This window comes from Polypterus senegalus, chromosome 11 (genome assembly GCF_016835505.1).
Source record: "Polypterus senegalus isolate Bchr_013 chromosome 11, ASM1683550v1, whole genome shotgun sequence".
NCBI lineage: Eukaryota > Metazoa > Chordata > Cladistia > Polypteriformes > Polypteridae > Polypterus > Polypterus senegalus.
The window spans coordinates 162,820,171-162,847,126 of record NC_053164.1 but is presented as its reverse complement, the minus strand read 5'-3'; the positions used below and the strand labels follow the sequence as shown (position 1 = coordinate 162,847,126).

General features: G+C 39.8%; 1 protein-coding gene across 4 annotated transcripts in view; it reads left to right on the top strand.

The window, feature by feature from the left end:
• The window catches only part of eps8a (epidermal growth factor receptor pathway substrate 8a), a 402,686-nt gene that overhangs the window by 153,157 nt on the left and 222,573 nt on the right, over positions 1 to 26,956 (top strand). For all 4 annotated transcript variants that reach the window (XM_039769996.1, XM_039769994.1, XM_039769997.1 and 1 more), the window contains exon 2: positions 3,448 to 3,537. In XM_039769996.1, the coding sequence (XP_039625930.1) occupies positions 3,473 to 3,537 (65 nt within the window). In that variant the 5' untranslated portion in view covers positions 3,448 to 3,472. The remainder of the gene's footprint in view (positions 1 to 3,447; positions 3,538 to 26,956) is intronic.

Here is a 26,956-nt window from a genome sequence, read left to right as displayed (position 1 = left end):
ATCAACTTCCACCCCAGAGAAAGAGAGCCTGACCAATGGACTAAAACTTAAAAATAGTAAAAATGAATAAATTGATGAGTTTATTAGGTGGATACAGACAAATGGAGAAGAAAAAGAAATGCGGAGGGAATCTAATTCCTCAGTGCTTTAAGAGCTCATTCTAAAATATTATTGATTAGATCCTGCCAGGTTTTGAAAAAGTTCTGCACAGATCCTCTAAGTGAGAATTAGATTTTTTCAAATTTCAAATAATATAAAACATCAGTTACCCACTAACTTAAAAGAGGAGAATTAGGATTCTTCCAGTTTAGCAAAATAACTCTGCGTGCCAATAGTGTAGTGAAGGCAATCACAGTTTGTTTGTCCTTCTCCACTTTAAGCCCATCTGGAAGAACACCAAACATAGCTGTTAGTGGATTAGGAGGGATTGTGACACCAAGGCTATCTGGAATGCACTTAAAAATTTGTGTCCAGAATGATGTTAATTTGATGCAGGCCCAAAACATGTGACCCAGTGTAGCTGGAGCTTGATTGCAGCGTTCACAGGTTGGATCTTGCCTGGAAACATTTTGGACAATTTCAAGTGAGACAGATGTGCTCAATATATAATTTTAAGTTGGATAATTGTATGTTTTGTGCATATGGAGCTCAAATTAATTCTCTGTATTGTTACCTTCCACTCCTTTTCTGATATGTTGAGTGAGAGATCCTTTTCCCATTGTCCTCTTGAGTCTTTGAAAGGGAGGGACTGTAAAATATTTTTATATATTGCAGAATTGCTGTCTTAGTCCTTGAGACTGAGCAATATTTTTTCCAGCATAGAGGAGGATGGGAAATGGGGAAAATCAGGCAAGTTCTGTTTGACTTCTCTGATAATCCCCTTTATCTAAATTTGGTAATTCTAAGGGTTTTCTGACATCTTTAATAGTTGTGTTCTAGTTTTTCAGCCTCATAATGGCCTCTCTGACTTTCATTGGCACAGCTGTTGTCCTCATGTTGAGCAATGGCAACTACAGACTCCAAAGGGTAGATCAAGCCTAGGTATCTTATGGCTGCACTAGTGGAGCAATGAAACGCATCTGAGTAATCACAAACACTTGTGACGCCAGTTGTCCAAAACATAGTGGTGCCTTGAAATTGGGGACCATGTATTAAAAGTGTTATAATTTGTACATGATGTGACCAAAATATATGCAAGTACCCTTAAAGTCTGCAATGTGCACTTTCATCATGTCTGAATTGTTTGATTTGTAATTTTAAACTGTGTAGCAGAGGGGTAAATCAGGTACAAAGGCTGAACCAACTTGAGTAAATTTCATCATGGAAACTCATAATGTGACTCAGTAGTGTGTATGATCATGTAGTGTGTCTGGATCTGGGCATGGGAGAGCTCCTGGAAAGTCTGTAGCATTATTTGGTGGTGTCAGTTGCAGAGGTTCTAAATTGAATTCTTGTCTGGGGAGCATGTGGGCCAGACAGTGGCATTAGTGCCTTTGTCATCCAGTAACTGCCTACACACTGGCCACAAGATTCTGGACATTTTCCTGCACCAAGAGTAACCCAGGGCCCAGTGTACTACTAGCATATGGTCTAACAATGGCTCTGTTGATTTCATCCTGATACCTAACAGCAGTCAGGGTACCACTGCCTAGCATGTGGAGGTCCGTGAGACCCTTCAAAGATTTGCCTACCCAGACCAAGTTGCATAATTTTCAGCACAGCATCACTGGACTCTTTAACATCTGTCACATGTGCTCAGTGTGAGCCTGCTCTCATCTGTGAAGAGAATGGGACAGCAGTGGCTGCCAATTGTGGTATTCTCTGATAGATGCCAATCGAGCTGACGGTGATGGGTCGTGAGCACAGGTCTCACTAGAAGACATCATGCCCTCATGTCACCCTTTTTCTGACAATTCGGTCAGAAACTTGCACTTCAATAACCAGCTGGAGGTCATTTTGTAGGGCTCTGGCAGTGTTCCTCTTGTTCCTCCTCACTAGTCCTTCTGCTGTTTTGATGCCATTCTACTGCCTTGTCCAGCTGTCCATGTGTAATGGCTCATCTCCTGGTATTTCCTTCCTGCTCTTGAGACTGTGCTAGGAGACACACAAAACCTTTCTGCGATAGTGATGTATGGATGTGCTATCCTGGGGGAGCTGGACTAGATGTGCAACCTGAACTGGCAGCATGTTCTGCCTCATGCTACCAGTAGTGAGACGGACACTAGCAAAATACAAAACTAGAAAAGAATCATTCGGGAAGGATAAGGAGAGAGCTATTGTCTGTGGGCACCACCTGCAAAGCCATTCCCTTTTATGGTTTGTCTTGCTATTGTCTCTCCAGTGCACCTGTTATCACTTACATTTGCACTAAAGCAGGTGAAGTTGATTCCCAATCGCTTATCCTTCCTAACTGGACAGACTGAGATCCATGTAGCTTAATTGACTCTGTGTTAGACTGTGATTAAGAAGTGTTCCCTTAATTTTTTGGGCAGTGTAGATTTAAGCGAAGACTTTCTGAAAATGTGTCTTGTGGAGTGTTAAAATTTTAATTTAGTTGTAGGATAAAGTTCCATAACCAGAGATAGGGAACTTTGTTAGATTTTTTGATTCTCAGAAGGGAAGTTGTCTGGTAAACGTTAGCATAGGACTACATAGCACATCTTTCTTTACAGCAGATGAAGCTGTGCTCTCAAGCAGGTGGTCTCACTGCCATAAATGAATTTCATGTGGTTGTCAATCCAAAGTGCCATGTGCATTCTTATTTATCTGTATCCAATGGAGATTCAGAGTTTTAGAAAGACCCTCTTTTAAATCCAAAGCCCCCAAGAAGGTGCATCTTCAGTAAGGTAGAAATAGAATGTCTTTTAGCTGTATGGTAACAACAACAAATTACACTACTGTTTGAAAAAATTAAAAACAGATAAAATAGTTTTGGTCTTTACTCCTTGTAGTTTTTGGTTTTTAATCCTTGTCAACAAAAAATCTAATTAACTACATATTCTTATATTAACACACAGCCCTTAATTATTTAGAACCAAAAAAGCTTTACACAAATATTTTCAAAGATTGAATGAGAATTTTACACATTAAAGTTAAATGAATGACTGCTATTAGTTAAGCAGTAAGACGTATAAGGGATCATTTCTGCATTTGCAGGTTCTTTTCTTGGCCACTGGGACACTAATACAAACTTGTTTTAATTACTCAAACTATTTTTTTAAACAGATGCATATTCAGCTGCTCATTTGCCTGTGCCTATCCCTAGTGTAAACATATATTGAAAATATAGTGTGTCTTTAATAATTGAGCCCTATGATGAACTGGCTTTCTTTCCAATGTTGCTACCTGCCTTGCGCTGTTTTATGGAGGAAATGGCAAGAATGATTGATATTCTGTAATTATATTTACTATATAAAAAGTTCAGTTCGTATTTATTTCTTTTCTTAGGTTGAAGACCTTGGTGTGACCTACTATGAATGGATATGTTTCTTCAAACTACTCTGTAGAAGCATTTGGCATTTGCTCTTCTCAAATGAAGTGAGTATATAGATATACATATGTGTGTGTGTGTGCATTTATGTATATGTTATATCTATGTAATATAAATATTTTTTGTATTATATCACTAAATTTTGTTAAGTCCCAATCAAGAAAACACAGGTTATTTTTAAGAAATTTTCCTGTGATGTTACTTCAGTATTTTTCAGGTCAGTTTATTTCACACAATTATGCCTTTTTAAAACTGGATCTAACAGGGCGGAAATGGGAGAAAGTTGCAGTTACAATTGTCTGTGTCGACAAATGTTAGCTATTTGAAGTTGGGGATTATATATCCTTGATATTATTAATAACCTAAGCAGGCATATAGTTGAGTAAAAGCATTACAAAAGAATGCAATTATTTCTTTAAATTCCATAAATCCTTTAGCTGGATTGTTTTTTTATTCAACATTTTTTGTGAAGTAGCGTGTATCAGTGATATTTTAGTTGTGCAAAACTGTGGCAAAGGGATTTCTTTGTGGAATATTTATAAAACATGAAAGATTTATAAAATCTATTAATCTGTTTACTGAATCCACTTAATCCATTTTTTGTATCAGATACAAGGAAGAAAACGGCTCTCAAGGTGATTTTATCCAGGGGATCACTCATTTATCCATCCTCTTCCGCTTATCCGAGGTCGGGTCGCGGGGGCAGCAGCTTAAGCAGAGAGGCCCAGACTTCCCTCTCCCGGCCACTTCTTCCAGCTCTTCCGGAGAATCCCATGCTTCCCAGGCCAGCCGGGAGACATAGTCCCTCCAGCGTGTCCTGGGTCTTCCCCGGGCCTCCTCCCGTTGGACGTGCCCGGAACACCTCACCAGGGAGGCGTCCAGGAGGCATCCTGATCAGATGCCCGAGCCACCTCATCTGACTCCTCTCGATGCGGAGGAGCAGCGGCTCTACTCTGAGCCCCTCCCGGATGACTGAGCTTCTCACCCTATCTTTAAGGGAAAGCCCAGACACCCTGCGGAGGAAACTCATTTCAGCCGCTTGTATTCAAGGATCTCGTTCTTTCGTCACTACCCATAGCTCATGACCATAGGTGAGGGTAGGAGCGTAGATCGACTGGTAAATTGAGAGCTTTGCCTTACGGCTCAGCTCCTTTTCACCACGACAGACCGATGCAGAGCCCGCATCACTGCGGATGCCGCACTGATCCGCCTGTCGATCTCACGCTCCATTCTTCCCTCACTCGTGAACAAGACCCCGAGATACTTGAACTCCTCCACTTGGGGCAGGATCTCTCCCCCAACCCTGAGAGGGCACTCCACCCTTTTCCGCTGAGGACCATGCTCTCGGATTTGGAGGTGCTGATTCTCATCCCAGCCGCTTCACACTCAGCTGCGAACCGATCCAGAGAGAGCTGAAGATCACGGCCTGATGAAGCAAACAGGACAACATCATCTGCAAAAGCAGTGACCCAATCCTGAGTCCACCAAACCGACCCCTTCAACACCCTGGTTGCGCCTAGAAATTCTGTCCATAAAAGTTATGAACAGAATCGGTGACAAAGGGCAGCCCTGGCGAGTCCAACTCTCACTGGAAACGGGCTCGACTTACTGCCCGCAATGCGGACCAAGCTCTGACACCGGTTGTACAGAGACCGAACAGCTCTTATCAGGGGGTCCGGTACCCCATACTCCCGGAGCACCCCCCACAGGATTCCCCGAGGGACACGGTCGAATGCCTTTTCCAAGTCCACAAAACACATGTAGACCGGTCGGGCAAACTCCCATGCACCCTCCAGGACTCTGCTAAGGGTGAAGAGCTGGTCCACTGTTCCGCAACCAGGACTAAAACCACACTGTTCCTCCTGAATCCGAGGTTCGACTATCCGACGGACCCTCCTCTCCAGAACCCCCGAATAGACTTTTCCAGGGAGGCTGAGGAGTGTGATCCCTCTATAGTTGGAACACACCCTCCGTCCCCTTTTAAAGAGGGGACCACCACCCCGTCTGCCAATCCAGAGGCACTGTCCCGATGTCCATGCGATGTTGCAGAGACGTGTCAACCAAGACAGTCCTACAACATCCAGAGCCTTAAGGAACTCCGGTATCTCATCCACCCGGGGCCCTGCCACCAAGGAGTTTTTTGACCACCTTGGTGACTTCAGTCCCAGAGATGGGAGAGCCCACCTCAGAGTCCCCAGGCTCTGCTTCCTCATTGGAAGGCATGTTAGTGGGATTGAGGAGGTCTTCGAAGTACTCCTCCCACCGACCCACAACGTCCTGAGTCGAGGTCAGCAGCGCACCATCCCCACCATATACGGTGTTGACACTGCACTGCTTCCCTCCTGAGACGCCGGATGGTGGACCAGAATCTCCTCGGCCGTCCAAAGTCGTTCTCCATGGCCTCCAAACTCCTCCCATGCCCGAGTTTTGCCTCAGCAACAACCGGCCGCTCCGCTTGGCCTGCCGGTACCTATCAGCTGCCTCCAGAGACCCACAGGACAAAAAGTCCTATAGGACTCTTCTTCAGCTTGACGGCATCCCTCACCGCGGTGTCCACCAGCGGGTTCGGGATTGCCGCCACGACAGGCACCGACCACCTTGCGGCCACAGCTCCGTCAGCCGCCTCAACAATAGAGGCACGGAACATGGCCCATTCGGACTCAATGTCTCCCACCTCCCTCGGGACGTGGTTGAAGTTCTGCCGGAGGTGGGAGTTGAAGCTGCTTCTGACGGGGGCCTCTGCCAGCCGTTCCCAGCAGACCCTCTCTGTCTCACTATCATTGTCCACGTAGGCATTGAAGTCTCCCAGCAAAATGAGGGAATCCCCAGAAGGTATGCCCTCTAGCACTCCCTCCAGAGACTCCAAAAAGGGTGGATACTCCAAACTGCTGTTCAGCGCATACGCACAAACAACAGTCAGGACCCTTCCCCCCACCCGAAGGTGGAGGGAGGCCACCCTCTCGTCCACCGGGGTAAACCCCAATGCACAGGCTCCGAGTCGGGGGGCAATAAATATGCCCACACCTGCTCGGCGCCTCTCACCCAGGGGCAACTCCAGAGTGGTAGAGAGTCTAGCCCCTCTCAAGGAGATTGGTTCCAGAGTCCAAGCTGTGCGTCGAGGTGAGTCCACTATATCTAGCCGAACCTCTCGACCTCGCGCACTAGCTCAGGCTCTTTCCCCTTCAGAGAGGTGACATTCCACGTCCCAAGAGCCAGTTTCTGTACCGAGGATCAGACCGCCAAGGTCCCGCCGCCACCACCCAACTCACACTGCAGCCAACCTCCTTGGCCCCTCCCATAGGTGGTGAGCCCATGGGGAGGAGGACCCATGTTACCTCTTCGGGCTGTGCCCGGCCGAGCCCCATGGGTGCAGGCCTGGCCACCAGGCGCTCGCCATCGAGCCCCACCTCCAGGCCTGGCTCCAGAGGGGGGCCCTGGTGACCCAGCGTCTGGACAAGGGAAAACGCCGTCCAAGGTTTTATTCTTCATCAGATGTTTATTGAACCGCTCTTTGTCTCATCCCTCACCTAGGACCAGTTTGCCTTGGGTGGCCCTACCAGGGGCATAAAGATCCTAGGAGCTATGTTGTCCGGGGCTTTATGACCCTGGTAGGGCCACCCAAGGCAAACTGGTCCTAGGTGAGGGATGAGACTCCTCCTTGAACCGTCACCTTATCGTGGTGGAGGGGTTTGCGTGTCCCAATGATTACTCATTTATAAAGGGCCAATTTGGTATTAGTAAATTATATTAATTGTAAGTAGGTGAACTCAAATAATTGCATTCATCTTTATTAATTAATGTGGTATAGTGGTTAACCCTGTTACCTCACAGCTGGGCCAGCAACTGTGTGTGTTAGTATGTCCTATTTATGTTTTTGTAAGTTTTTTTTTCCCTGGATGGTCTGCTTTTTTTCTAGAGGTGAAAATACATATTTTATGGCCATGAAGTTAGATTAAGTACGTACAGTAAATATATGGAAGGATAATGTTCTATTTCAACATTCTATTTAATTTTTTATTCATCAGTGTAATATTACTTGGAAGCACATCACTGGTAGAATACAAAAAATATTAAATGTCTAACCATTCAGTAGTGCTTTTTCATTTTACTATTTTAAATAATAAATTGACATAAACAGGTGTAAAGAATACATTCCCAACTTGCAAATAGAGTTCATGTGCAATTAACTGTATGTATGTGTGGTAGATGTTTATGTCCTTCCAAATTGAGGTAAATGAGATAACTAAGATGTGAAATTTTCTACTAAGTGCACACTGCTTCTGAATTCTTGCCATGTCTGGTATAAAAAATGTCCTCCTGGCAGTAAAACATTTGGCATCCATCCTCTTGATGTATGCTGAATTTAAATTTTTGACAATTTGGTATTGTCCCTATAATTCCTAAATGAGTAATGCCTGGCACTGTTGAAATGAATTTTATAATTATAAATTTTATCCATAATATAAACTACATATGCCATTCAGGTTTTGGTACTTGTAGTTGGGCAAGAATGCTTTAGAGCTGCTTTTCTAAATGTCTATTTAATAGTATGCTGTTTGCATGATTATTCTTGAAATATAAAAATATTTATATTGGATTAATGAAAGGAGTCTTGTATATTTAGATATGCACAGATATTTTTGAGCCAACTGTTTACACTCTGCTACCACTGATGTGAGTGACACTTGAAAGAGATTTTTAGCGAAAGATCAAAAATTAGATAACTTTACTTTCATTCATACTTAATCTGGATCATTTTGTGCATATTGAAATTGGCTTACAATATTTGCCACAAACACTACAGGGCCAACACCCCAACTGATAGTTTTGTCTGACCATGACGTGATACACTTACTACAAACAATTAAACTAAAAGAGGAAAACATCTATCTATTGAGTACAACTGTGCTTTTCATGTAGACTGGGATCTGCTGAGAAACTCTAACACCCAAAGATATGGTTGCATATACTGTCGCAAGTACACGTTTCACTATAATCACTATTACTCAAAGGTTAAAAATAAACAACTGTGGTATATTAAAATAAACCTTGGGTTTCTGGGGTAATTAAGCAGAGAAAAGGCAAACAATACGGAGAAAAATCATCCTCTCAGTGAACAGAAAGCAGCTATTTACATAATAACAATCAATAAATTGTTTTAGATGATCCAAGGATGTAAATGTTTAAAGCTTTAGTGGGTTAAGGTGCTCAGAAGTAAGTGAAGTTCTTATTGGTGACGGACTTAGACTGCTGGGTGAGGCAGAGCTGAATCAAAGCTGTGTGTTATGTTTAAATTAACAGAGTGAAGGAAGTCATATGGTGTATCAGGAAGGCTTCCTGATGTTTTATGACAATGTTCTTTAGTTTCTCATTTTTTTTCTCTCCTTCATTCTGATGAAATGCTCTGAACTCTTTATGAGTAAAGAACTTAGGTCGTACCCTTTCAAATAGCAGCTAATTTGAACTGTGTGCAAACGTAAACTGTTGGTTATGTTACGTAATTCCAGCATTTGACATGCCAGGTATTCTGCTTCTTATTTTAAAATCAGCTTTTCATGTCATTCAGCTTCTTTACTGATACAGAAAGTGCCAGATATGAAAGGTAATGCATATATTGAGCTATTGATAATTTTTTAGCATTCTGCTTAATCAACTAATCACTAACTCTAAATATTTAGTTAAACACAGGTGCACTGCATGTGTGTATTTGGTCTCCTTTGCTATTTATCCAGTACATAATGTTATTACTGATGTGTTTCAGTTCAACAACATTTATTTATATAGCACATTTTCACACAAATGATGTAGCTCAAAATGCTTTACATGATGAAGAAAGAGAAAAAAGTTCTTTTTTTCAGTGGAACTAACCAAAATCAAAGATATGGAATGAAATTTGTTTTTTTTAATTGTCACTTTCATAGTGCCTTTTCCATTTTCTTACTAGCATATAGTAATCTTTATTTATATTTCACAATATTACTACATTTTTATAAAATATGTTGATTCAGAACTGTGCCGACTAAAATTGTGGAAAGTGGCAGCTACAAAATGTCAGGAAGACGATACTAAATTTAATTGGCAAACACATATGCATCTAGAAGGAATCAATTATTTTGTCAACTGCTAGTCTAATACATCACTGTGGCATTTTACTCTGGAGAATGTTATGCAAGAATGTTACTAGATTTCTTTTCTGTGTATTTTATTGTGATGTGTATATAGAAAAGAGCAAATCATTGTTAATCTACTGTAAACAATTATTTTTAACAGTGCTTGAATGAAAATATTGTTTAGATTTTATGTAGGTGTATTGAGTTAGTAAATCAGATTCCTTTTTATTGTTAATATTTTTGTATTTTAATCCAAAAGGTTTATTTTGGCAATGAAAAATAAATATTTTTTCCTGGCACAACACATGTTTGGCTAGTTGAACTCCATGAAGCTGTCATCCTATATGAAAGTATGCAATATTATTAACCATAATGATATACTATATAGTATTATATGTGAATTGTCCCCAATCTGTTTTGCCAATGGCAATTTAAACATTACCTTTCATTCACCTTTCAACACTGAACAGTGTATATAAAAACATAATCTGGGGTGGCACTCCCTGTGAAAGGCAATATGGAAGGTTAAACGATGTGTGTATATGTGGTGCAGCACAAGATCAGAACTTAAAGCTGACATTATAGTGGAAAAAGAAATCTCTTGGTATTTTGAATTTTCCAGAAGATGTACCTTTAATTGTGGCTTCTCTGAAATTATGCTGTTTTTTATGGATGCTCTTGAGTAATTCAGGATGCAGTTTTGAAGATGGATACCCCATCTAGATATGCCTCTTACATGTTGCCTATTACTTTACTATTTGCTCCTTCCTCCTACATACACTGTACAGCCAAAAGCTCACTTATATAACCTTGTATCCCATTCCAAAACCATGAGCATTAATATTGAACTGAACTCCCCTTTGCAGCTATAACAGCCTTTTCCACAAGATTTTGGGGTGTGTCCGTTCAAATTTGTGTCCATTCAGCTAAAAGAGCATCTGTGAGATCAAGTTCAGATGTTGAATAAGAAGGCATGGTTGGCACGTAGCTTTCTAGTTCATCCCAAAGGTGTTCAGCAGTGTTGAGATTAGGGCTCTGCTCAGGCTACTCAATTCCAGACATACTGCAACAGAAAAAGAATTTTCTCCAAACTGTTGCCATAAAATTGGAAGCGCACAATTTTTTAAAATGTCTTTGTATGCTGTAGCATTACTAGTATCCTTCATTGGACACAAGGGACTTAGCCTAAACCCTGAGTTTACAGATGGCACTATGCAGTTTGGAAGGTAGCATTCTCATGGCATCCACTGAACTCCGATTTGTCCAACAGATTTCCAGATAGAGGAGCATATTTCATCATGCAAGAGGATGTGTTTCCAGTGCTCCAGAGTCCAATAACAGCATGGTTCACTCCACTCCAGCTGACACTTGGTATTGCACATACTGATCTTAGGTTTTTGTGTAGCTGTTCCACCATGAAAGCCCATTTCATGACGTTTCTGTTCCTGAGACCGTTTTGGAACTCTGTTGTGAGTAATGCATCGCTCTGCACTTCAGCACTTGATGGCCCCATTCTGTGGTTCACAGCTTCTTTGCTAAATAGTTGTTGCTCATAACCATTTCCACTTCACAATAATAGTACATACAGTTGTCTGGGACAGATATAGCAGAGCAGAAATTACATTGTACTGTACTGACATGTGGCGAAGGTTGGATCATATGACAGCGCCACATTTAAAGTCCCTGAGTTATTTAGTATGACCCATTCTACTGTCAGTATTTGTCGATGGAGCTTGCAAGGTTATGTACTTGATTGTATGCACTTATTAACAATGGACGTGGTTGGTACACCTGAGCTGAATAATTTGCATGGTTCTCTACAAAGTTTTTCATTATATAATGTAACTGATCTGAAATAAATGTTTGTATATAAAGAAAAGAGAAGCAAATATGCAAATTACATACTGTATTCTCTATTTTGCTTATAGAGAAGATAAACTGTTCAGAAATACAAATCTTAATTGTCCCATCCCTAAGTCATTCTGTAAGCATAGTATTTTATATTCAGATAGAATTTGTCTTTTGAACATGTACTTCTCATTGCGTAATTGGCTTGTGATATGAACTTATTTAGTTACATTATACTATTACCTTGCTTCTGAGTAAGTTTTCTTTTTACTTTAGTTAAAATTGCTGGGGATGGTGGGTGCTTTATAAAGAATTACTTACTGTGTTCTTTCTATTCATTAGAGCCTAGTCCTGCAAATTTGAGCCTATTGTCCATCCTAGAATGTATGCCAGTCTATCAGAAGGCTTCATCACTCACATACAAAGCAACAATATGTACTGTATGTTTTTGACCTGAGAGAAGAACCATAGTCTCTAGATTAATACTTTCAATACCAGGGGAATATGCAATCAATATTCTGTATTTACTGTAAAGAAAGAAAATCACTATTCATTCCAAAACATTTGTTTAAACTGTGCAACATAACTTGTGTTTGCACATTATCTTTTACCTAGAAAGTGTTCATTCAAGTATATGATTGATATCGGCCTTTGATAAGATTAAAAATCTTTATTGACATGCAAACCAAATAAGTTTATTGTGAAGTCTTGATTATTACAACCTCACATGAAAGGTACAGAAACCACTACTATCAGAATTCATTTTTCAAGTCCTTTTAGAAACAAGTATCACAAAGTTACCATGATCTAGACTCACCAGATTGGACATATCACCAAGGAGGTATTTGCTGCAGAGAAGGAAAGACAACACACTAGTGGCTCAAGTAAAAGCTTGAGATATAAATGTGTTGTCATCAAGTGGCAGTTAGTGGGTCTGCAGTGAACAAATTTTGCATTAGTTAAATTGTCTGTGAATGCTTGATTATAGCTTTTTCATAGGGATGATGCAGCAATTTTAGGACCTGTCTTCTTACCCTGGAGGAAGTATGGACTCCCAACCATAGCATAAAAATTAAAACAAAATATATAAAATTAAAAGGTAGTTGTATTAAAAATATTAATATAGTGAAGATTAAAAAACACACTTTTACTTGCAGTCTATAATTTTTAGCCTCTGTTATACAGGCAATCCCCAGGTTAAGTACATGACAGGGACTGTAGGTTTATACTTAATTCGGAACAGGTACATTATTTTAATAATTGCTGTTGTTGACTGACTGTAACCAAGTGCTCTGCCAATGAATGATGGAGTTTCACCTCTTTCTGACCTTTTTATTATTTCTACTTTATTTTCAATGGTGATGGTTTTTCTCTTCTTTACTGTATCACCAGCACTTGCATCAGATTTGTGTTTCAGAGACATTCTTGAAGGATGAAGACAAAAGGTTAAGATGAACTCTTCTACACAGCACTGTTCACGCTATCACAGCAGGAAGGCATCCGTCGTCACCACTTCTCATGTACTGAATGAGAGACAACTTCCTGCTACGTGCGTAACAGTGCAAGCAGGCTTGCTATTGAGAATGAATGGGGACCACACAGTCACCTCCACTATAGTATGCTGCTTGCAGTGTCTTCCCACCGAAAATGAACATGTGAAACGCCCACCTCCACTCCATCAAGTCTCTGTATTGCACACCAGCGATAGCTGTGACTATGGACCATGGGTCACCGCTTGATGCCGAGAGCCGTCCGAGGGACACTACACTGCGCGAGCAGCGAAATCACCCCCCTCCAGCCTCCGTCCAGCCACCGCTTGTAGCGTCCCCAGGCCGAAGATGACGGACCGGCAGTTAATGAGGCGCATGCGTCGTAGCTGCGGCCCTGTACGTTAGTCGTAGGTCAGATGTCTGTAACCTGGGAACTACCTGTACTTTAAAATTAAAATTAAACCACACATCATCATCTTGATTTATGTCCCTCATTACTGTTTTAATGAGAGTTGTGAATGAAAGCTCAGATGGTTGAATGGTTGATAGTAAAACTGCTATATCCTGCCATCTCATAAAGAATTTTTTCACTTGCTATTCTGATGTGTCCTTAGGCCATGCCTACTATCTGCTGATTTCCACAGTAAAAAAAAAAAGTTTATTATGTGAAAAAAGTCAAATTATTGTGTAACAGTTAACTAACTGTTTTACTTCGGTTTCTATGAAATGACAGTGAGTTATTTTCCAATGTACTATCCTCCCAGCGTTAGATTTAAAAAATTGAAGATTCTAAAGTAGCACTAAGCTGTGGACACACTGAATACCTTTTGCAGTCTTTTGAGAACTGGACTGTATGCATTTTAAATAGGCATTGTAGGTAACTAAAGTACTGTGTAGCACATTTTTGTTTAAAAATGCCTAAACCTGACATATTCTACCTATATGGTTTGTTAATTCTCCCTCTTTAATGACAAGTATAACAAAAATCTTTTACATGGCCATGCAATATATTTTCCCAGACTCTTTATGACTGAGAATGTAAAGCAATATAGTTTTATCCATACCTTTGTAAAATGGTCATTACATTGAATTAATGTCTTCATCACTTAGGACCATAGCAGTGACTATTGGCAAGTATACATGGAAGAATATACTGTAGCATTCAGAAGATGGCAATAATTACTCTCGAAAGCTTGTTTCACTTCAAAATCATTGGGAATACTGAAGCTTTTTTCTAATTAACCCTGGAGCTAGCCTGAAAGCAATAGCAGATAATTCCAGGTAACATTTACATTAATGACACTGTTCTCTCTTTGGGATTGCAGTACCATCTTTAACATTTAGATATTGTGTTATTTTCTTTGGGCAGGTGGTTGTACCTCAAGAAGGTCACCATCATGTGAGATTATCCCCTGTCCCTCAAGAGACTGTACAAGTTTATTTTCTTGGTAAAATGAATTATCATCTAGGCATGCTGCGCATCCAAATGATGCTCAAGATTGATGTACCATAGGAATGGACAGCCCAGTGTCCAGATGCATACCGATGAACAACTTCTTCTATCTGTTGCTTCTGTTAGGGGTCGCTACAGCAACTTATCTTCTTCCATATCTTTCTGTCCTCTGCATCTTGTTCTGTTACACCCATCACCTGAATGTCCTGTCTCACCACATCCATAAACCTTCGCCTTCCTCTTTTCCTCTTCCCTGGCAGCTCTGTCCTTAGCATCTCTCCTTTGCACATGTCCAAACCAATGCAATCTCGCCTCTCTGACTTTGTCTCCCAACCGTCCAACTTGAGCTGACCCTCTAATGTACTCATTTCTAATCCTGTTCATCCTCGTCACACCTGTTTCCTTAAGAGGCATTAGCTCTCCGGTAATGTATTGTTTTGAAATTGCGGCATATTAAGTAACTAAACAATATAGTAATATGACAGAAAAGGCGATATCCCTCCCATCGTGATTACGCTGGTATAAGAATCACATGAGAAAAATATACTTTAGCTTACATTTACTGACGTTTGACACGGTTACAGACAGGAAGCATGTGACAAAGACTTTTATCCAGGTGGGAGTCTGGATCTATGCAGTCTGCCATTTTTCGTCTCCACGCTGAGAGGGTTTTCGGATGAAGATCCGACACTTGCTTCGAAGGGTTTGGCTGTTGTCCAAGCCTTTTAATACTGTCTGCTTCACTTGCTGGACTTCTCTGTCTCCAAACAAGGGCAGATAGGGACTGAACTCCTCCACAAAATACAGAAATAACATAATGCCTACATGCCAGTTCTCATTCTTCCAACAAGGAAAGAAGATTTTGTACTGACAGAGGACAGAAATACTGTACTGTGTTTAAGCTGACTATACAATCCTCCAGTTGTCTTTGGCTATCTAGTCTATGCTTGGCTAGCAATTCTAAATGTTGAGCCCCTGTGTGCCAAACTTAGCATGCAAATGTGAATGAAGCTCATAACAGTATTGTCCAGATATAATGACATAAATATTAAAGAAAAATGTATTATAACAAGCCACCCTTTGTCACTGGATCTGTGACAAAAACAATAATTGAAAGTGATATCCACAAAGCAAAAGGTACTTGATCCCCCGTCACAGTGTAGACATTTCAAGATCATTTGTGGAAATGTGAGATGTAGTACCACTATAGCTTCTGTACCCTTCATCTAAAACCAACGTAAACATGGACAGTTACAATGATCACTACTTGGTAACGCCATGTTAAATGTATCTCGTCAATGGTGTTAGTGGAGATTTTTGCCCTGCTATTTCTTACATAGTCAGTGTTGTATCTACATATTACTGAATTCATGCAGTGGGTGTCATAGCATCAGATTATAATACAATCCTATATAGCATCTTGATGGATTACACTATTCTTTGGCACTCCTATAATTTCTAGCTTCAGTATGTTGCTATATGTGCTCCACCCTTTGGTGTCTGCTCCCTTTATGAGTTACAATAGTTGTAACATAACTCGGATGCTATTCTAGATCTATTGCTATGATTATTACTTGTTCTTAACTAGTATTATTGCATAATCGTTCGTTCACTATCTTTTATCCTCCCCAACTTCACTATACGATGTTCTATTCCCTTTCAATTTACAATTTCACATCATTGATAAATCATACATATCCTCAGACCTTTGAGCCCTTCTTATAACAGTTTCAAGTATATTCCTAGGCTTGCTATATATATACCTTGTCCAACCCAGTGGTTTGTTAACAAAGTATTTTTCTTGGTGGCTTTGCAGATTGGTAGCTTTGCAGATCCTTCTGAACAAAGTGTGACTGCTTCAAGACACTAAAGTTTTTTGTTACTGGAACAGAAAGTAAACAGTCCTTTTGCCATTAGGGAGCTCATGTGATGTACACATGGTGACTGTCCCTTTTTAGCAGAGGCGCACTTCCCTCTAGGCTTGCACTGTATTCAGTAGTCATGGGAGTCTTCAACAGCTGTCACATCACCTCAGTGGGTACAGCCTGTCCCTGCCAGAGTCCATAAAACTTGTCTATGTAGCAAAAATGTCTGCTCACATCATGGCATCAAATTTGAGTAGCTGGACTTACAATCTTTCTTTTGGTTTTGTACTTCGTTCCCTCTGGAAAAGCAAGTGTTTCTTCACCAGCTATTCAATCAATCAATCAATCAACATTTATTTATATAGCACATATTCATACAAAAAAATGTAGCTCAAAGTGATTTACAAAATGAATAGAAAAATAGAAGACACAATAAAAAATAAACATAAGTCAACATTAATTAACATAGAATAAGTAAGGTCCGATGGCCAGGGTGGACAGAAAAGAAAAAAAAAAACTCCAAAAGCTGGAGAGAAAAAAAAAAAAATCTGTAGGGGTTCCAGACCACGAGACCGCCCAGTCCCCTCTGAGCAATCTACCTAACATAAGTCAAACAGTCCTCTTTGTATTTAGGGTTTTCATGGAAGTACCTGATGATGATGGTCACGTAGACTTCTGGCTTTCAGTCCATCAATGTTGGTGAATAATGATGCTTTGAGTAGGTGGTGGTGGCACAGGCCACCACCACAAAGAAACCGGAAAAGGAAACAGAAGAGAGAGTTGGGGTCAGTACGGATTTTAGAGCCACTATGAATAGTTATTGTGATGGATTGAACATACAGAGTATCAGGATTAAGTTAAAGTGAAGTTATGAGAAGGCCATGTTAAAGTAATGTTCTCAGGTATGTGCAGCAGATCAAAAGTAATTAGTGCAGTATAGTCTCTTTAAATCTTCAATTGTGTGTACATCACCGTTTTCTTCATTAATAAAACGTTACCACTGAATGGAGAGGCTTTAGCCACTAAATTGAGTGGCCAAACTAAAATCCTTGCTAGGCTAACTAAAGAAGGGTGCAAGGTAGAGCAAACACATAACATACAACAATTCTTTCCCAATCATATGTATCATACAATGCAGCATTATGAATGACCATTCTAGACCCGCAGTTCAGTCTCATTAAACAGTAAGAAATATATTAATACATTTAAACCAGGCTAGTGACAGTGTTTCTTCAGTCGGATCATACATTACACAGAATTAACACATTGCCTCAGTTATCCAAGTGTCTTAAATTATAACAGGATGTTACATATTTGAATTTAAGAGTAACATCTATACCATATAACAACCTGTAGCTCATCTTATTAAGAGACAAATCTTTTAAATGTCTTTCAGATTTTACAACAGTTCATATAGACTAATGGTTCTAATGTATAACTGAATAATCCATTTAGCTATGTGCATTATCACTAAGCATTAACTTAATACATTGATGTAATAACAACTCTTCCTAAAATTAATCACTTACAGAGACAAATCAAAGCGTGTATTTCAATTCTAATACATTTTGTAATTACTGAAGTGATAATAATAATCATTTGTTATGCATAAAAATATGTAAACCCTCTAAAACTGGTCTGATTTCTTTTTCTAGTCTTCATATAAAAACAGTATAATTTGTTTGCATTTTTATTTAAACATTTTACACTTGCACTAATCAGCATGCAAGAGAATGATTCCAATCGCTGCTATTCATTAATTTATGATTGATATTCACCACCCTTTGATCAGATTATTTCTACATGCTCTGCCCAAACTTTTTATTAAGCTATTTTTTGCAGCTTGTATAGAAACATAGTTTGTTTTTCTTCCATCCGTTGGTGACCGGATTTGCTGAATCTGGAGAAAAAGAACATCTATAGATTTAAATTATACTTTTATGTTTATAATACTTTTCTTGAAATTCAGATTTTAAAATTCTTAACTCTTTAACTGACCATATTACAGGCTATTCTGAGATTCATCTAGGTCAACAAGCCATGGCTTTATTTAAACTCTGCATCTGTTTGCAGGCTTCAAAGACACAGACCAGGCACAGATTGTGTTATCAATCGCCAGTCATGATCACTGTTGATATTCACATGTATATCTAATACAATTAAAATTTGGATATGATCCCTATTACTATAACAATTATTTTATATTTTATATTATATGGGACGCCTCCAATTTTCTAGAGTTTTATTTAACATTCTTAATTAGTCAGCTGACGAACATAGAAAGACAGACTTACAAATGACATAAACACGCATCTGCCACCCCAGATTCTGAATTAATATAATTTATTCGTCTTTTATTTTTCTTTGCTAGATTCTAAATCCCACTTTATGCCCAAGCAAAATTACTTGGCTAAAGTGGAAATTCGTTACACTGGAGAACAGACAATCAACCTTCACTTGTTTCAGTCATTTCTACACACAGTATTTGGCAATTGCTTCATTCTTTCACACATCTTCACATACTCACGTTCTCTTTTACTTATAACACTTCATTCACAGAATAAAGTTCTCTTCCACTTATATTTCATTCACAAAGATCTCTAGCACACGTGCTATAAACTCACTCGAGGTTGTGCTTTTTTGTTTATCTATAAGGTTTCACCGTGCAACACACTTAAACGCGTCTTGTCCTTCATACTTATTATTAATCAAACAAAGTCTCAGGCCGCAAGCTGATACTACTGTAAATATTAGGAGTACTTCTTACCTCCGTTTCATAAGTGCTATTTTCCAAATCATGAAAGTTCCGTGGCGAACCCCCGGTTCAGTGGCAGCAAAGAAAAAAAAAATATTTTCCGTGGCGATCCTTGGATTCGGCGACAGCAAGGTAACTCCACTCATGGGGAAAATCATGCAGCACAATTACACAACAAGAAAGTATTCCCAGAAAAAGTTACACGGTCACAAAGAGTATCCTGACTTAACAAGGAAAACATGCATGCTTAAACCTTTATCTCATATCACCGGGCAAGTGTGCTAACCACTGCGCCATCATACATTCCCTTAAGAGTTCCCAAAATACACAACCTCCATTCATGCACAATCGGGCACATGCTGCTTATCGCAAGAACTTGTCTCCCTTCTCATTAGTATTATTAAAAGAGCATTTTTTTCCTTAAAACTTGATCAGGGTTTAAAAGGAAAAATATTTTGCACGTTTACAAGCTTTAAACAAAAGTGGAGACATTCTATTTTTATTTACTTTAAAACAATTAAACATATCGATAATTATCTTTGTTTGTCATGTGAGAAACTGCCTCGCTTTTTTTTTTTTTCCTTCGCACTTATCCAGTTAATCCCTTCTTAAAACGAAGTACTTACCAGAAGGTACAAAGGCATGTTTCTCATTGCAAGTTTTAAACCCAAACGTATTTATTCTTTTTCAAATTTTTAGTTAGAGCTCTTTTGCATTTTTAATGCCATATGTGTACACCATTTTACAGTTCCTTTTTAAACATTTGCTTATAACATAGGTTCGTAATTTAAGCTATATTTAAAAGGCGATTTCAATATTTCTGTGTGTTTAAAGATTTCTACAAATTATTTTAGCGATCTTGATCGAGCCGTTATGGATTCTATCGCTGTTGGCTTTATTTTCATCTTTAAGTTTTTCAGCTCCGCTGGATTATTACGCAAACAGCAAGGTAAGTGCATTCCCTGCATGTCTGTCTGCCTGCCGCAACTAAAAATAATAACGCTCAGTTCTTTATAGCTTTTCAATATTGTTTTCTAATGGCTGGTAATGTAATTTATTTAAATAACAGTGTACCCCAACACAGCATTTACTTTTCAGGCAGGTTTTGGACTTCGTACTGCAATTAATTAATCTGTGCTGCCCCCGTGGGTGTCGTTTCATTTTACTGGACAGCCAGTCTCGTGCTACACATTTAAATTTTGTTGTTTTCAATTTATTTTGTCCGGTTTAGTTTCATTGTATTTATTGTATTCCCACACGTATACTTATGCTTTGAACTTAACAGTCCACTCGCAAACCGTAGGTAGAAGACGCTTCCTACGAGTTGCCGACAGGTGTTGGGTTTTCTATCCAGCCTCATGCACTGTGCCTATTTTGACAAGACCGCCTCTTGTATTTTGATGGGATTAATTAATATCCCTGTCCTAATTCGGGCCAGGCATATTAAGGCAGTTTGTCTCGGTCATGGGAATCCATGACAGTGCGCGCAACCATCCCAAATATAACAAATATTTAGACCGAGCCTCTCATATCGTCATAAGCATATTTATATACAGGTATGTATATATATATATATATATATTTATATATTTATATATTTATATATATATTTATATATATATATATATATATATATATATATATATATATATATATATATATATTTATATATATTTATATATTTATATATCTATGTATATATATATATACACACACACACACACACAGTGGTGTGAAAAACTATTTGCCCCCTTCCTGATTTCTTATTCTTTTGCATGTTTGTCACACAAAATGTTTCTGATCATCAAACACATTTAACCAGTAGTCACATATAACACAAGTAAACACAAAATGCAGTTTTTAAATGATGGTTTTTATTATTTAGGGAGGAAAAAAATCCAAACCTTCATGACCCTGTGTGAAAAAGTAATTGCCCCCTTGTTAAAAAATAACCTAACTGTGGTGTATCACACCTGAGTTAAATTTCCGTAGCCACCCCCAGGCCTGATTACTGCCACACCTGTTTCAATCAAGAAATCACTTAAATAGGAGCTGCCTGACACAGAGAAGTAGACCAAAAGCACCTCAAAAGCTAGACATCATGCCAAGATCCAAAGAAATTCAGGAACAAATGAGAACAGAAGTAATTGAGATCTATCAGTCTGGTAAAGGTTATAAAGCCATTTCTAAAGCTTTGGGACTCCAGCGAACCACAGTGAGAGCCATTATCCACAAATGGCAAAAACATGGAACAGTGGTGAACCTTTCCAGGAGTGGCCGGCCGACCAAAATTACCCCAAGAGCGCAGAGATGACTCATCCGAGAGGTCACAAAAGACCCCAGGACAACGTCTAAAGAACTATATAAATAATATAAAGTTATTAATGTTGCCACAATCCTGCCGACTAGGGCAATTTTGTTTCCTTAAGAGACATTAGCTCTCCGGAAATGTGCTCTTTTAAAATTGCGGCACATTAAGTAACTAAACATCAACAACATTTATTTATATAGCACTTTTTCATCCAAAAAGTAGCTCAAAGTGCTTAACATAATGAAGAATAGAAAAATAAAAGACACAGTAAGAAAATAAAATAATTCAGCATTAATTAGCATAGAATAAGAGTAAGGTCCAATGGCCAGGGTGGATAGAAAAAACAAAAAAAACTCCAGACGGCTGGAGAAAAAAATAAAATCTGTGGGGATTCCAGACCATTAGGCTGCCCAGTCACCTCTGGGCATTCTGCCTAACGTAAATGAAACAGTCCTCTTTGGATTTAGGGTTCTTATGGAAGGACTTGATGATGATGGTCACGTAGACTTCTGGTTTTTAATCCATCCTTCATTGTTGGAACATCATGATGCTTTGAGTAGGTGGTGGTGGCGGCCTGCCACCACAAAGAAACCGAAAAAAGAAACAGAAGAGAGAGTAGGGGTCAGTACGGATTTTAGAGCCACCATGAATAGTTATTATGATGAATTGTTATTATGATGAATTGAACATACAGAGTATCCGGATTAAGTTAAAATGAAGTTATAAAAAGGCCATGTTAAAGTAATGTGTGTTCAGCAGTGTTTTAAACTACTCAACTGTATTAGCCTGGCGAATTCCTATTGGCAGGCTATTCCAGATTTTAGGTGCATAACAGCAGAAGGCCGCCTCACCACTTTTAAGTTTTGTTCTTGTAATTCTAAGGAGATACTCATTTGAGGATCTGAGGTTCCGATTTGTAATATAAGGTGTCAGTCATTCTGATATATAAGATGGGGCGAGATTATTTAAGGCTTTATAAACCATAAGCAGAATTTTAAAGTCAATCCTAAATGACACAGGTAACCAGGGTAGTGACATCAAAACTGGAGAAATGTGCTCGGATTTTCTTTTCCTAGTTAGGATTCTAGCAGCTGCATTCTGCACTAGTTGCAAGCAATTTATGTCTTTTTTGGGTAGTCCTGAGAGGAGTGCGTTACAGTAATCTAATCGACTGAAAACAAACGCGTGAACTAATTTCTCAGCATCTTTCAGTTATATAAGAGGTCTAACTTTTTTTTGTTAAGTGAAAAAATGCTGTCCTAGTGTTCTGATTAATATGCGACTAATAACTAAATGACATAGTAATATGACAGAAAAGGCGATATCCCACCCATCGTGATTACGGCAGTATAAGAATCACATGAGAAAAATATACTTTAGCTTACATTTACTGACGTTTGATGCAGTTACAGACGGGAAGCATATGACAAAGACTTTTATCCAGGTGGGAGTCTGGATCTACGCAGTCTGCCATTTTTTGTCTCCACGCTGAGAGGGTTTTCGGATGAAGATCCGACGCTTACTTCGAAGGGTTTGGCTGTTGTCCAAGCCTTTTAATACTGTCTGCTTCACTTGCTGGTCTTCTCTGTCTCCAAACAAGGGCAGGTAGGGACTGAACTCCTCCTCCACAAAATACAGATACAGTGGTGTGAAAAACTATTTGCCCCCTTCCTGATTTCTTATTCTTTTGCATGTTTGTCACACAAAATGTTTCTGATCATCAAACACATTTAACCATTAGTCAAATATAACACAAGTAAACACAAAATGCAGTTTTTAAATGATGGTTTTTATTATTTAGGGAAAAAATAAATCCAAACCTACATGGCCCTGTGTGAAAAAGTAATTGCCCCCTTGTTAAAAAAATAACCTAACTGTGGTGTATCACACCTGAGTTCAATTTCCGTAGCCACCCCCAGGCCTGATTACTGCCACACCTGTTTCAATCAAGAAATCACTTAAATAGGAGCTGCCTGACACAGAGAAGTAGACCAAAAGCACCTCAAAAGCTAGACATCATGCCAAGATCCAAAGAAATTCAGGAACAAATGAGAACAGAAGTCATTGAGATCTATCAGTCTGGTAAAGGTTATAAATCCATTTCTAAAGCTTTGGGACTCCAGTGAACCACAGTGAGATTCATTATCCACAAATGGCAAAAACATGGAACAGTGGTGAACCTTCCCAGGAGTGGCCGGCCGACCAAAATTACCCCAAGAGCGCATAGACGACTCATCCGAGAGGTCACAAAAGACCCCAGGACAACTTCTAAAGAACTGCAGGTCTCACTTGCCTCAATTAAGGTCAGTGTTCACGACTCCACCATAAGAAAGAGACTGGCAAAAACGGCCTGCATGGCAGATTTCCAAGACGCAAACCACTGTTAAGCAAAAGAACATTAGGGCTCGTCTCAATTTTGCTAAGAAACATCTCAATGATTGCCAAGACTTTTGGGAAAATACCTTGTGGACTGATGAGACAAAAGTTGAACTTTTTGGAAGGCAAATGTCCCGTTATATCTGGCGTAAAAGGAACACAGCATTTCAGAAAAAGAACATCATACCAACAGTAAAATATGGTGGTGGTAGTGTGATGGTCTGGGGTTGTTTTGCTGCTTCAGGACCTGGAAGGCTTGCTGTGATAGATGGAACTATTAATTCTACTGTCTACCAAAAAATTCTGAAGGAGAATGTCCGGCCATCTGTTTGTCAACTCAAGCTGAAGCCATCTTGGGTGCTGCAACAGGACAATGACCCAAAACACACCAGCAAATCCACCTCTGAATGGCTGAAGAAAAACAAAATGAAGACTTTGGAGTGGCCTAGTCAAAGTCCTGACCTGAATCCAATTGAGATGCTATGGCATGATCTTAAAAAGGCGGTTCATGCTAGAAAACCCTGAAATAAAGCTGAACTGCAACAATTCTGCAAAGATGAGTGGGCCAAAATTCCTCCAGAGCGCTGTAAAAGACTCATTACAAGTTATCGCAAATGCTTGATTGCAGTTATTGCTGCTAAGGGTGGCCCAACCAGTTATTAGGTTCAGGGGGCAATTACTTTTTCACACAGGGCCATGTAGGTTTGGATTTTTTCTCCCTAAATAATAAAAACCATCATTTAAAAACTGAATTTTGTGTTTACTTGTGTTATATTTGACTAATGGTTAAATGTGTTTGATCAGAAACATTTTGTGTGACAAACATGCAAAAGAATAAGAAATCATGGAGGGGGCAAATAGTTTTTCACACCACTGTATAACATAATGCCTACATGCCAGTTCTCATTCTCCCAATGAAAGAAGATTTTGTACTGACAGAGGACAGAAATACTGTACTGTGTTTAAGCTGACTATACAATCCTCCAGTTGTCTTTGGCTATCTAGTCTATGCTTGGCTAGCAATTCTAAATGCTGAGCCCCTGTGTGCCAAACTTAGCATGCAAATGTGAATGAAACTCATAACAGTATTGTCCAGATATAGTGACATAAATATTAAAGAAAAATGTATTGTAACAACACCCAATGCAAATCTTAACATCTTTAAATCTGCCACTTCCAGCTCTGTCTCCTGCTTTATGGTCAGTGCTACTGTCTCCTACCCATGTAGTATAGCTGGTCTCATTACCGTCCTGTAGACCTTCCCTTTCACTCTTGCTGATACCCGTCTGTCACAAATTACTCCTGACACTTGTGTCCACCCTGCCTGCACTCTCTGTTTCACCTCACTTCCGCAATCCCCATTACTCTGTACTGTTGATCCCAAGTATTTAAACTCATCCACCTTCGCCAGCTCTACTGATTTCAACTTCACCATTCCACTGACCTCCCTCTCCTTTACACACATGTATTCTGTCTTGTTCCTACTGTCCTTCATTTCTCTCCTCTCTAGAACATATCTCCACCTCTCCAGGGACTTCTCAACCTGCTCCCTACTATCGCTACAGATCACAATGTCATCAGCAAACACCATAGTCCATGGGAACTCCTGTATAATCGTCTGTCAACCTGTCCATCACCATTGCAAATAAGAAAGGGCTCAGAGCCGATCCGTGATGTAATTCCACCTCCAACTTGAATGCATCCGTCACTCCTACCGCAGACCTCACCACTGTCGCACATCTCTCGTACATATCCTCTACTACTGTTACGTACTTCTCTGCCACTCCCGACTTCCTCATACGATACCACAGCACCTCTCGAGGCACCCTGTCGTATGCTTTCTCCAGGTCCACAAAGATGCAATGCAACTCCTTCTGGCCTTCTCTAAACTTCTCCATCAACATCCTCTGAGCAAACATTACATCTGTGGTGCTCTTTCTTGGCATGAAACCATATTGCTCCTCACTAATCATCGCCTCACTTCTTAACCTAGCTTCCACTGCTCTTTCCCATAACTTCATGCTGTGGCTCATCTATTTTATTCCCTTGTAGTTACTGCAGTCCTGCACATTCCCCTTATTCTTAAATATCGGCACCAGTACACTTCTTCTCCACTCCTCAGGCATCCTCTCACTTTCCAAGATTCCATTAAACAATCTGGTTAATACCCCACTTCCATCTCTCCTAAACACCTCCATGCTTCCATAAGTATGTCATCTGGACCAATGGCCTTTCCATTTTTCATCCTCTTCATAGCTGTCCGTACTTCCTCCTTGCTAATCCGTTGCACTTCCTGATTCACTATTTCCTCATCATCCAACCTGTTCTCTCTCTTGTTCTCTTCATTCATCAGCCTCTCATAGTACTCTTTCCATCTGTTCAACACACTCTCCTTGCTTGTGAGTACATTTCCATCTTTATCCTTTATCACCCTAACCTGCTGCACATCTTTCCCAGCTCGATCCCTCTGTCTAGCCAATCAGTACAGGTCCTTTTCTCCCTCCTTAGTGTCCAAACTGTCACACAACTCATCATACGCCTTTTCTTTGGACTTCGCCACCTCTCTCTTCACCTTGTGCCTTATCTCCTTGTACTCTTGTCTACTTTCTGCATCTCTCTGACTATCCAACTTCTTTGTTATCCTCTTCCTCTGTATACTATCCTGTATTTCCTCATTCCACCACCAGGTTTCCTTTTCCTCCTTCTTCTTTACAGATGTCACTCCAAGCAACCTTCTTGCTGTCACCCTTACTACATCTGCTGTAGTTTCCCAGCTGTCTGGTAACTCTTCACTGTCACCCAGTGCCTGTCTTACCTCCTCCTAAACTCAACCTTGTAGTTTTCCTTTTTCAACTTCCGCCATTTGGTCCTTGGCTCTGCCTTCACTCTCTTCCTCTTCTTGATCTCCAGTGTCTTCCTACAGACCACCATCCTGTGCTGCTTAACTACACTTTCCCCTGCCACCACTTTGAAGTCTTCAATCTCCTTCAGATCAGTTCTTCTGGATAGGATGTAATCTACCTGTGTGAATCTTCCTCCACTCTTGTATGTAACCCTATGTTCCTCCCTCTTCTTAAGATACATATTCACCACAGCCATGTCCATCCTTTTGGCAAAATGCACTATCCTCTGACCTTCATTCCTCTCCTTGATACCATATGTACCATTGCCTCCTCGTCTCCACTGTTCCCTTCACCAACATGCCCATTGAAATCCCCTCCAATCACCACTTTCTGTCCCTTGGGTACACTGTTCATC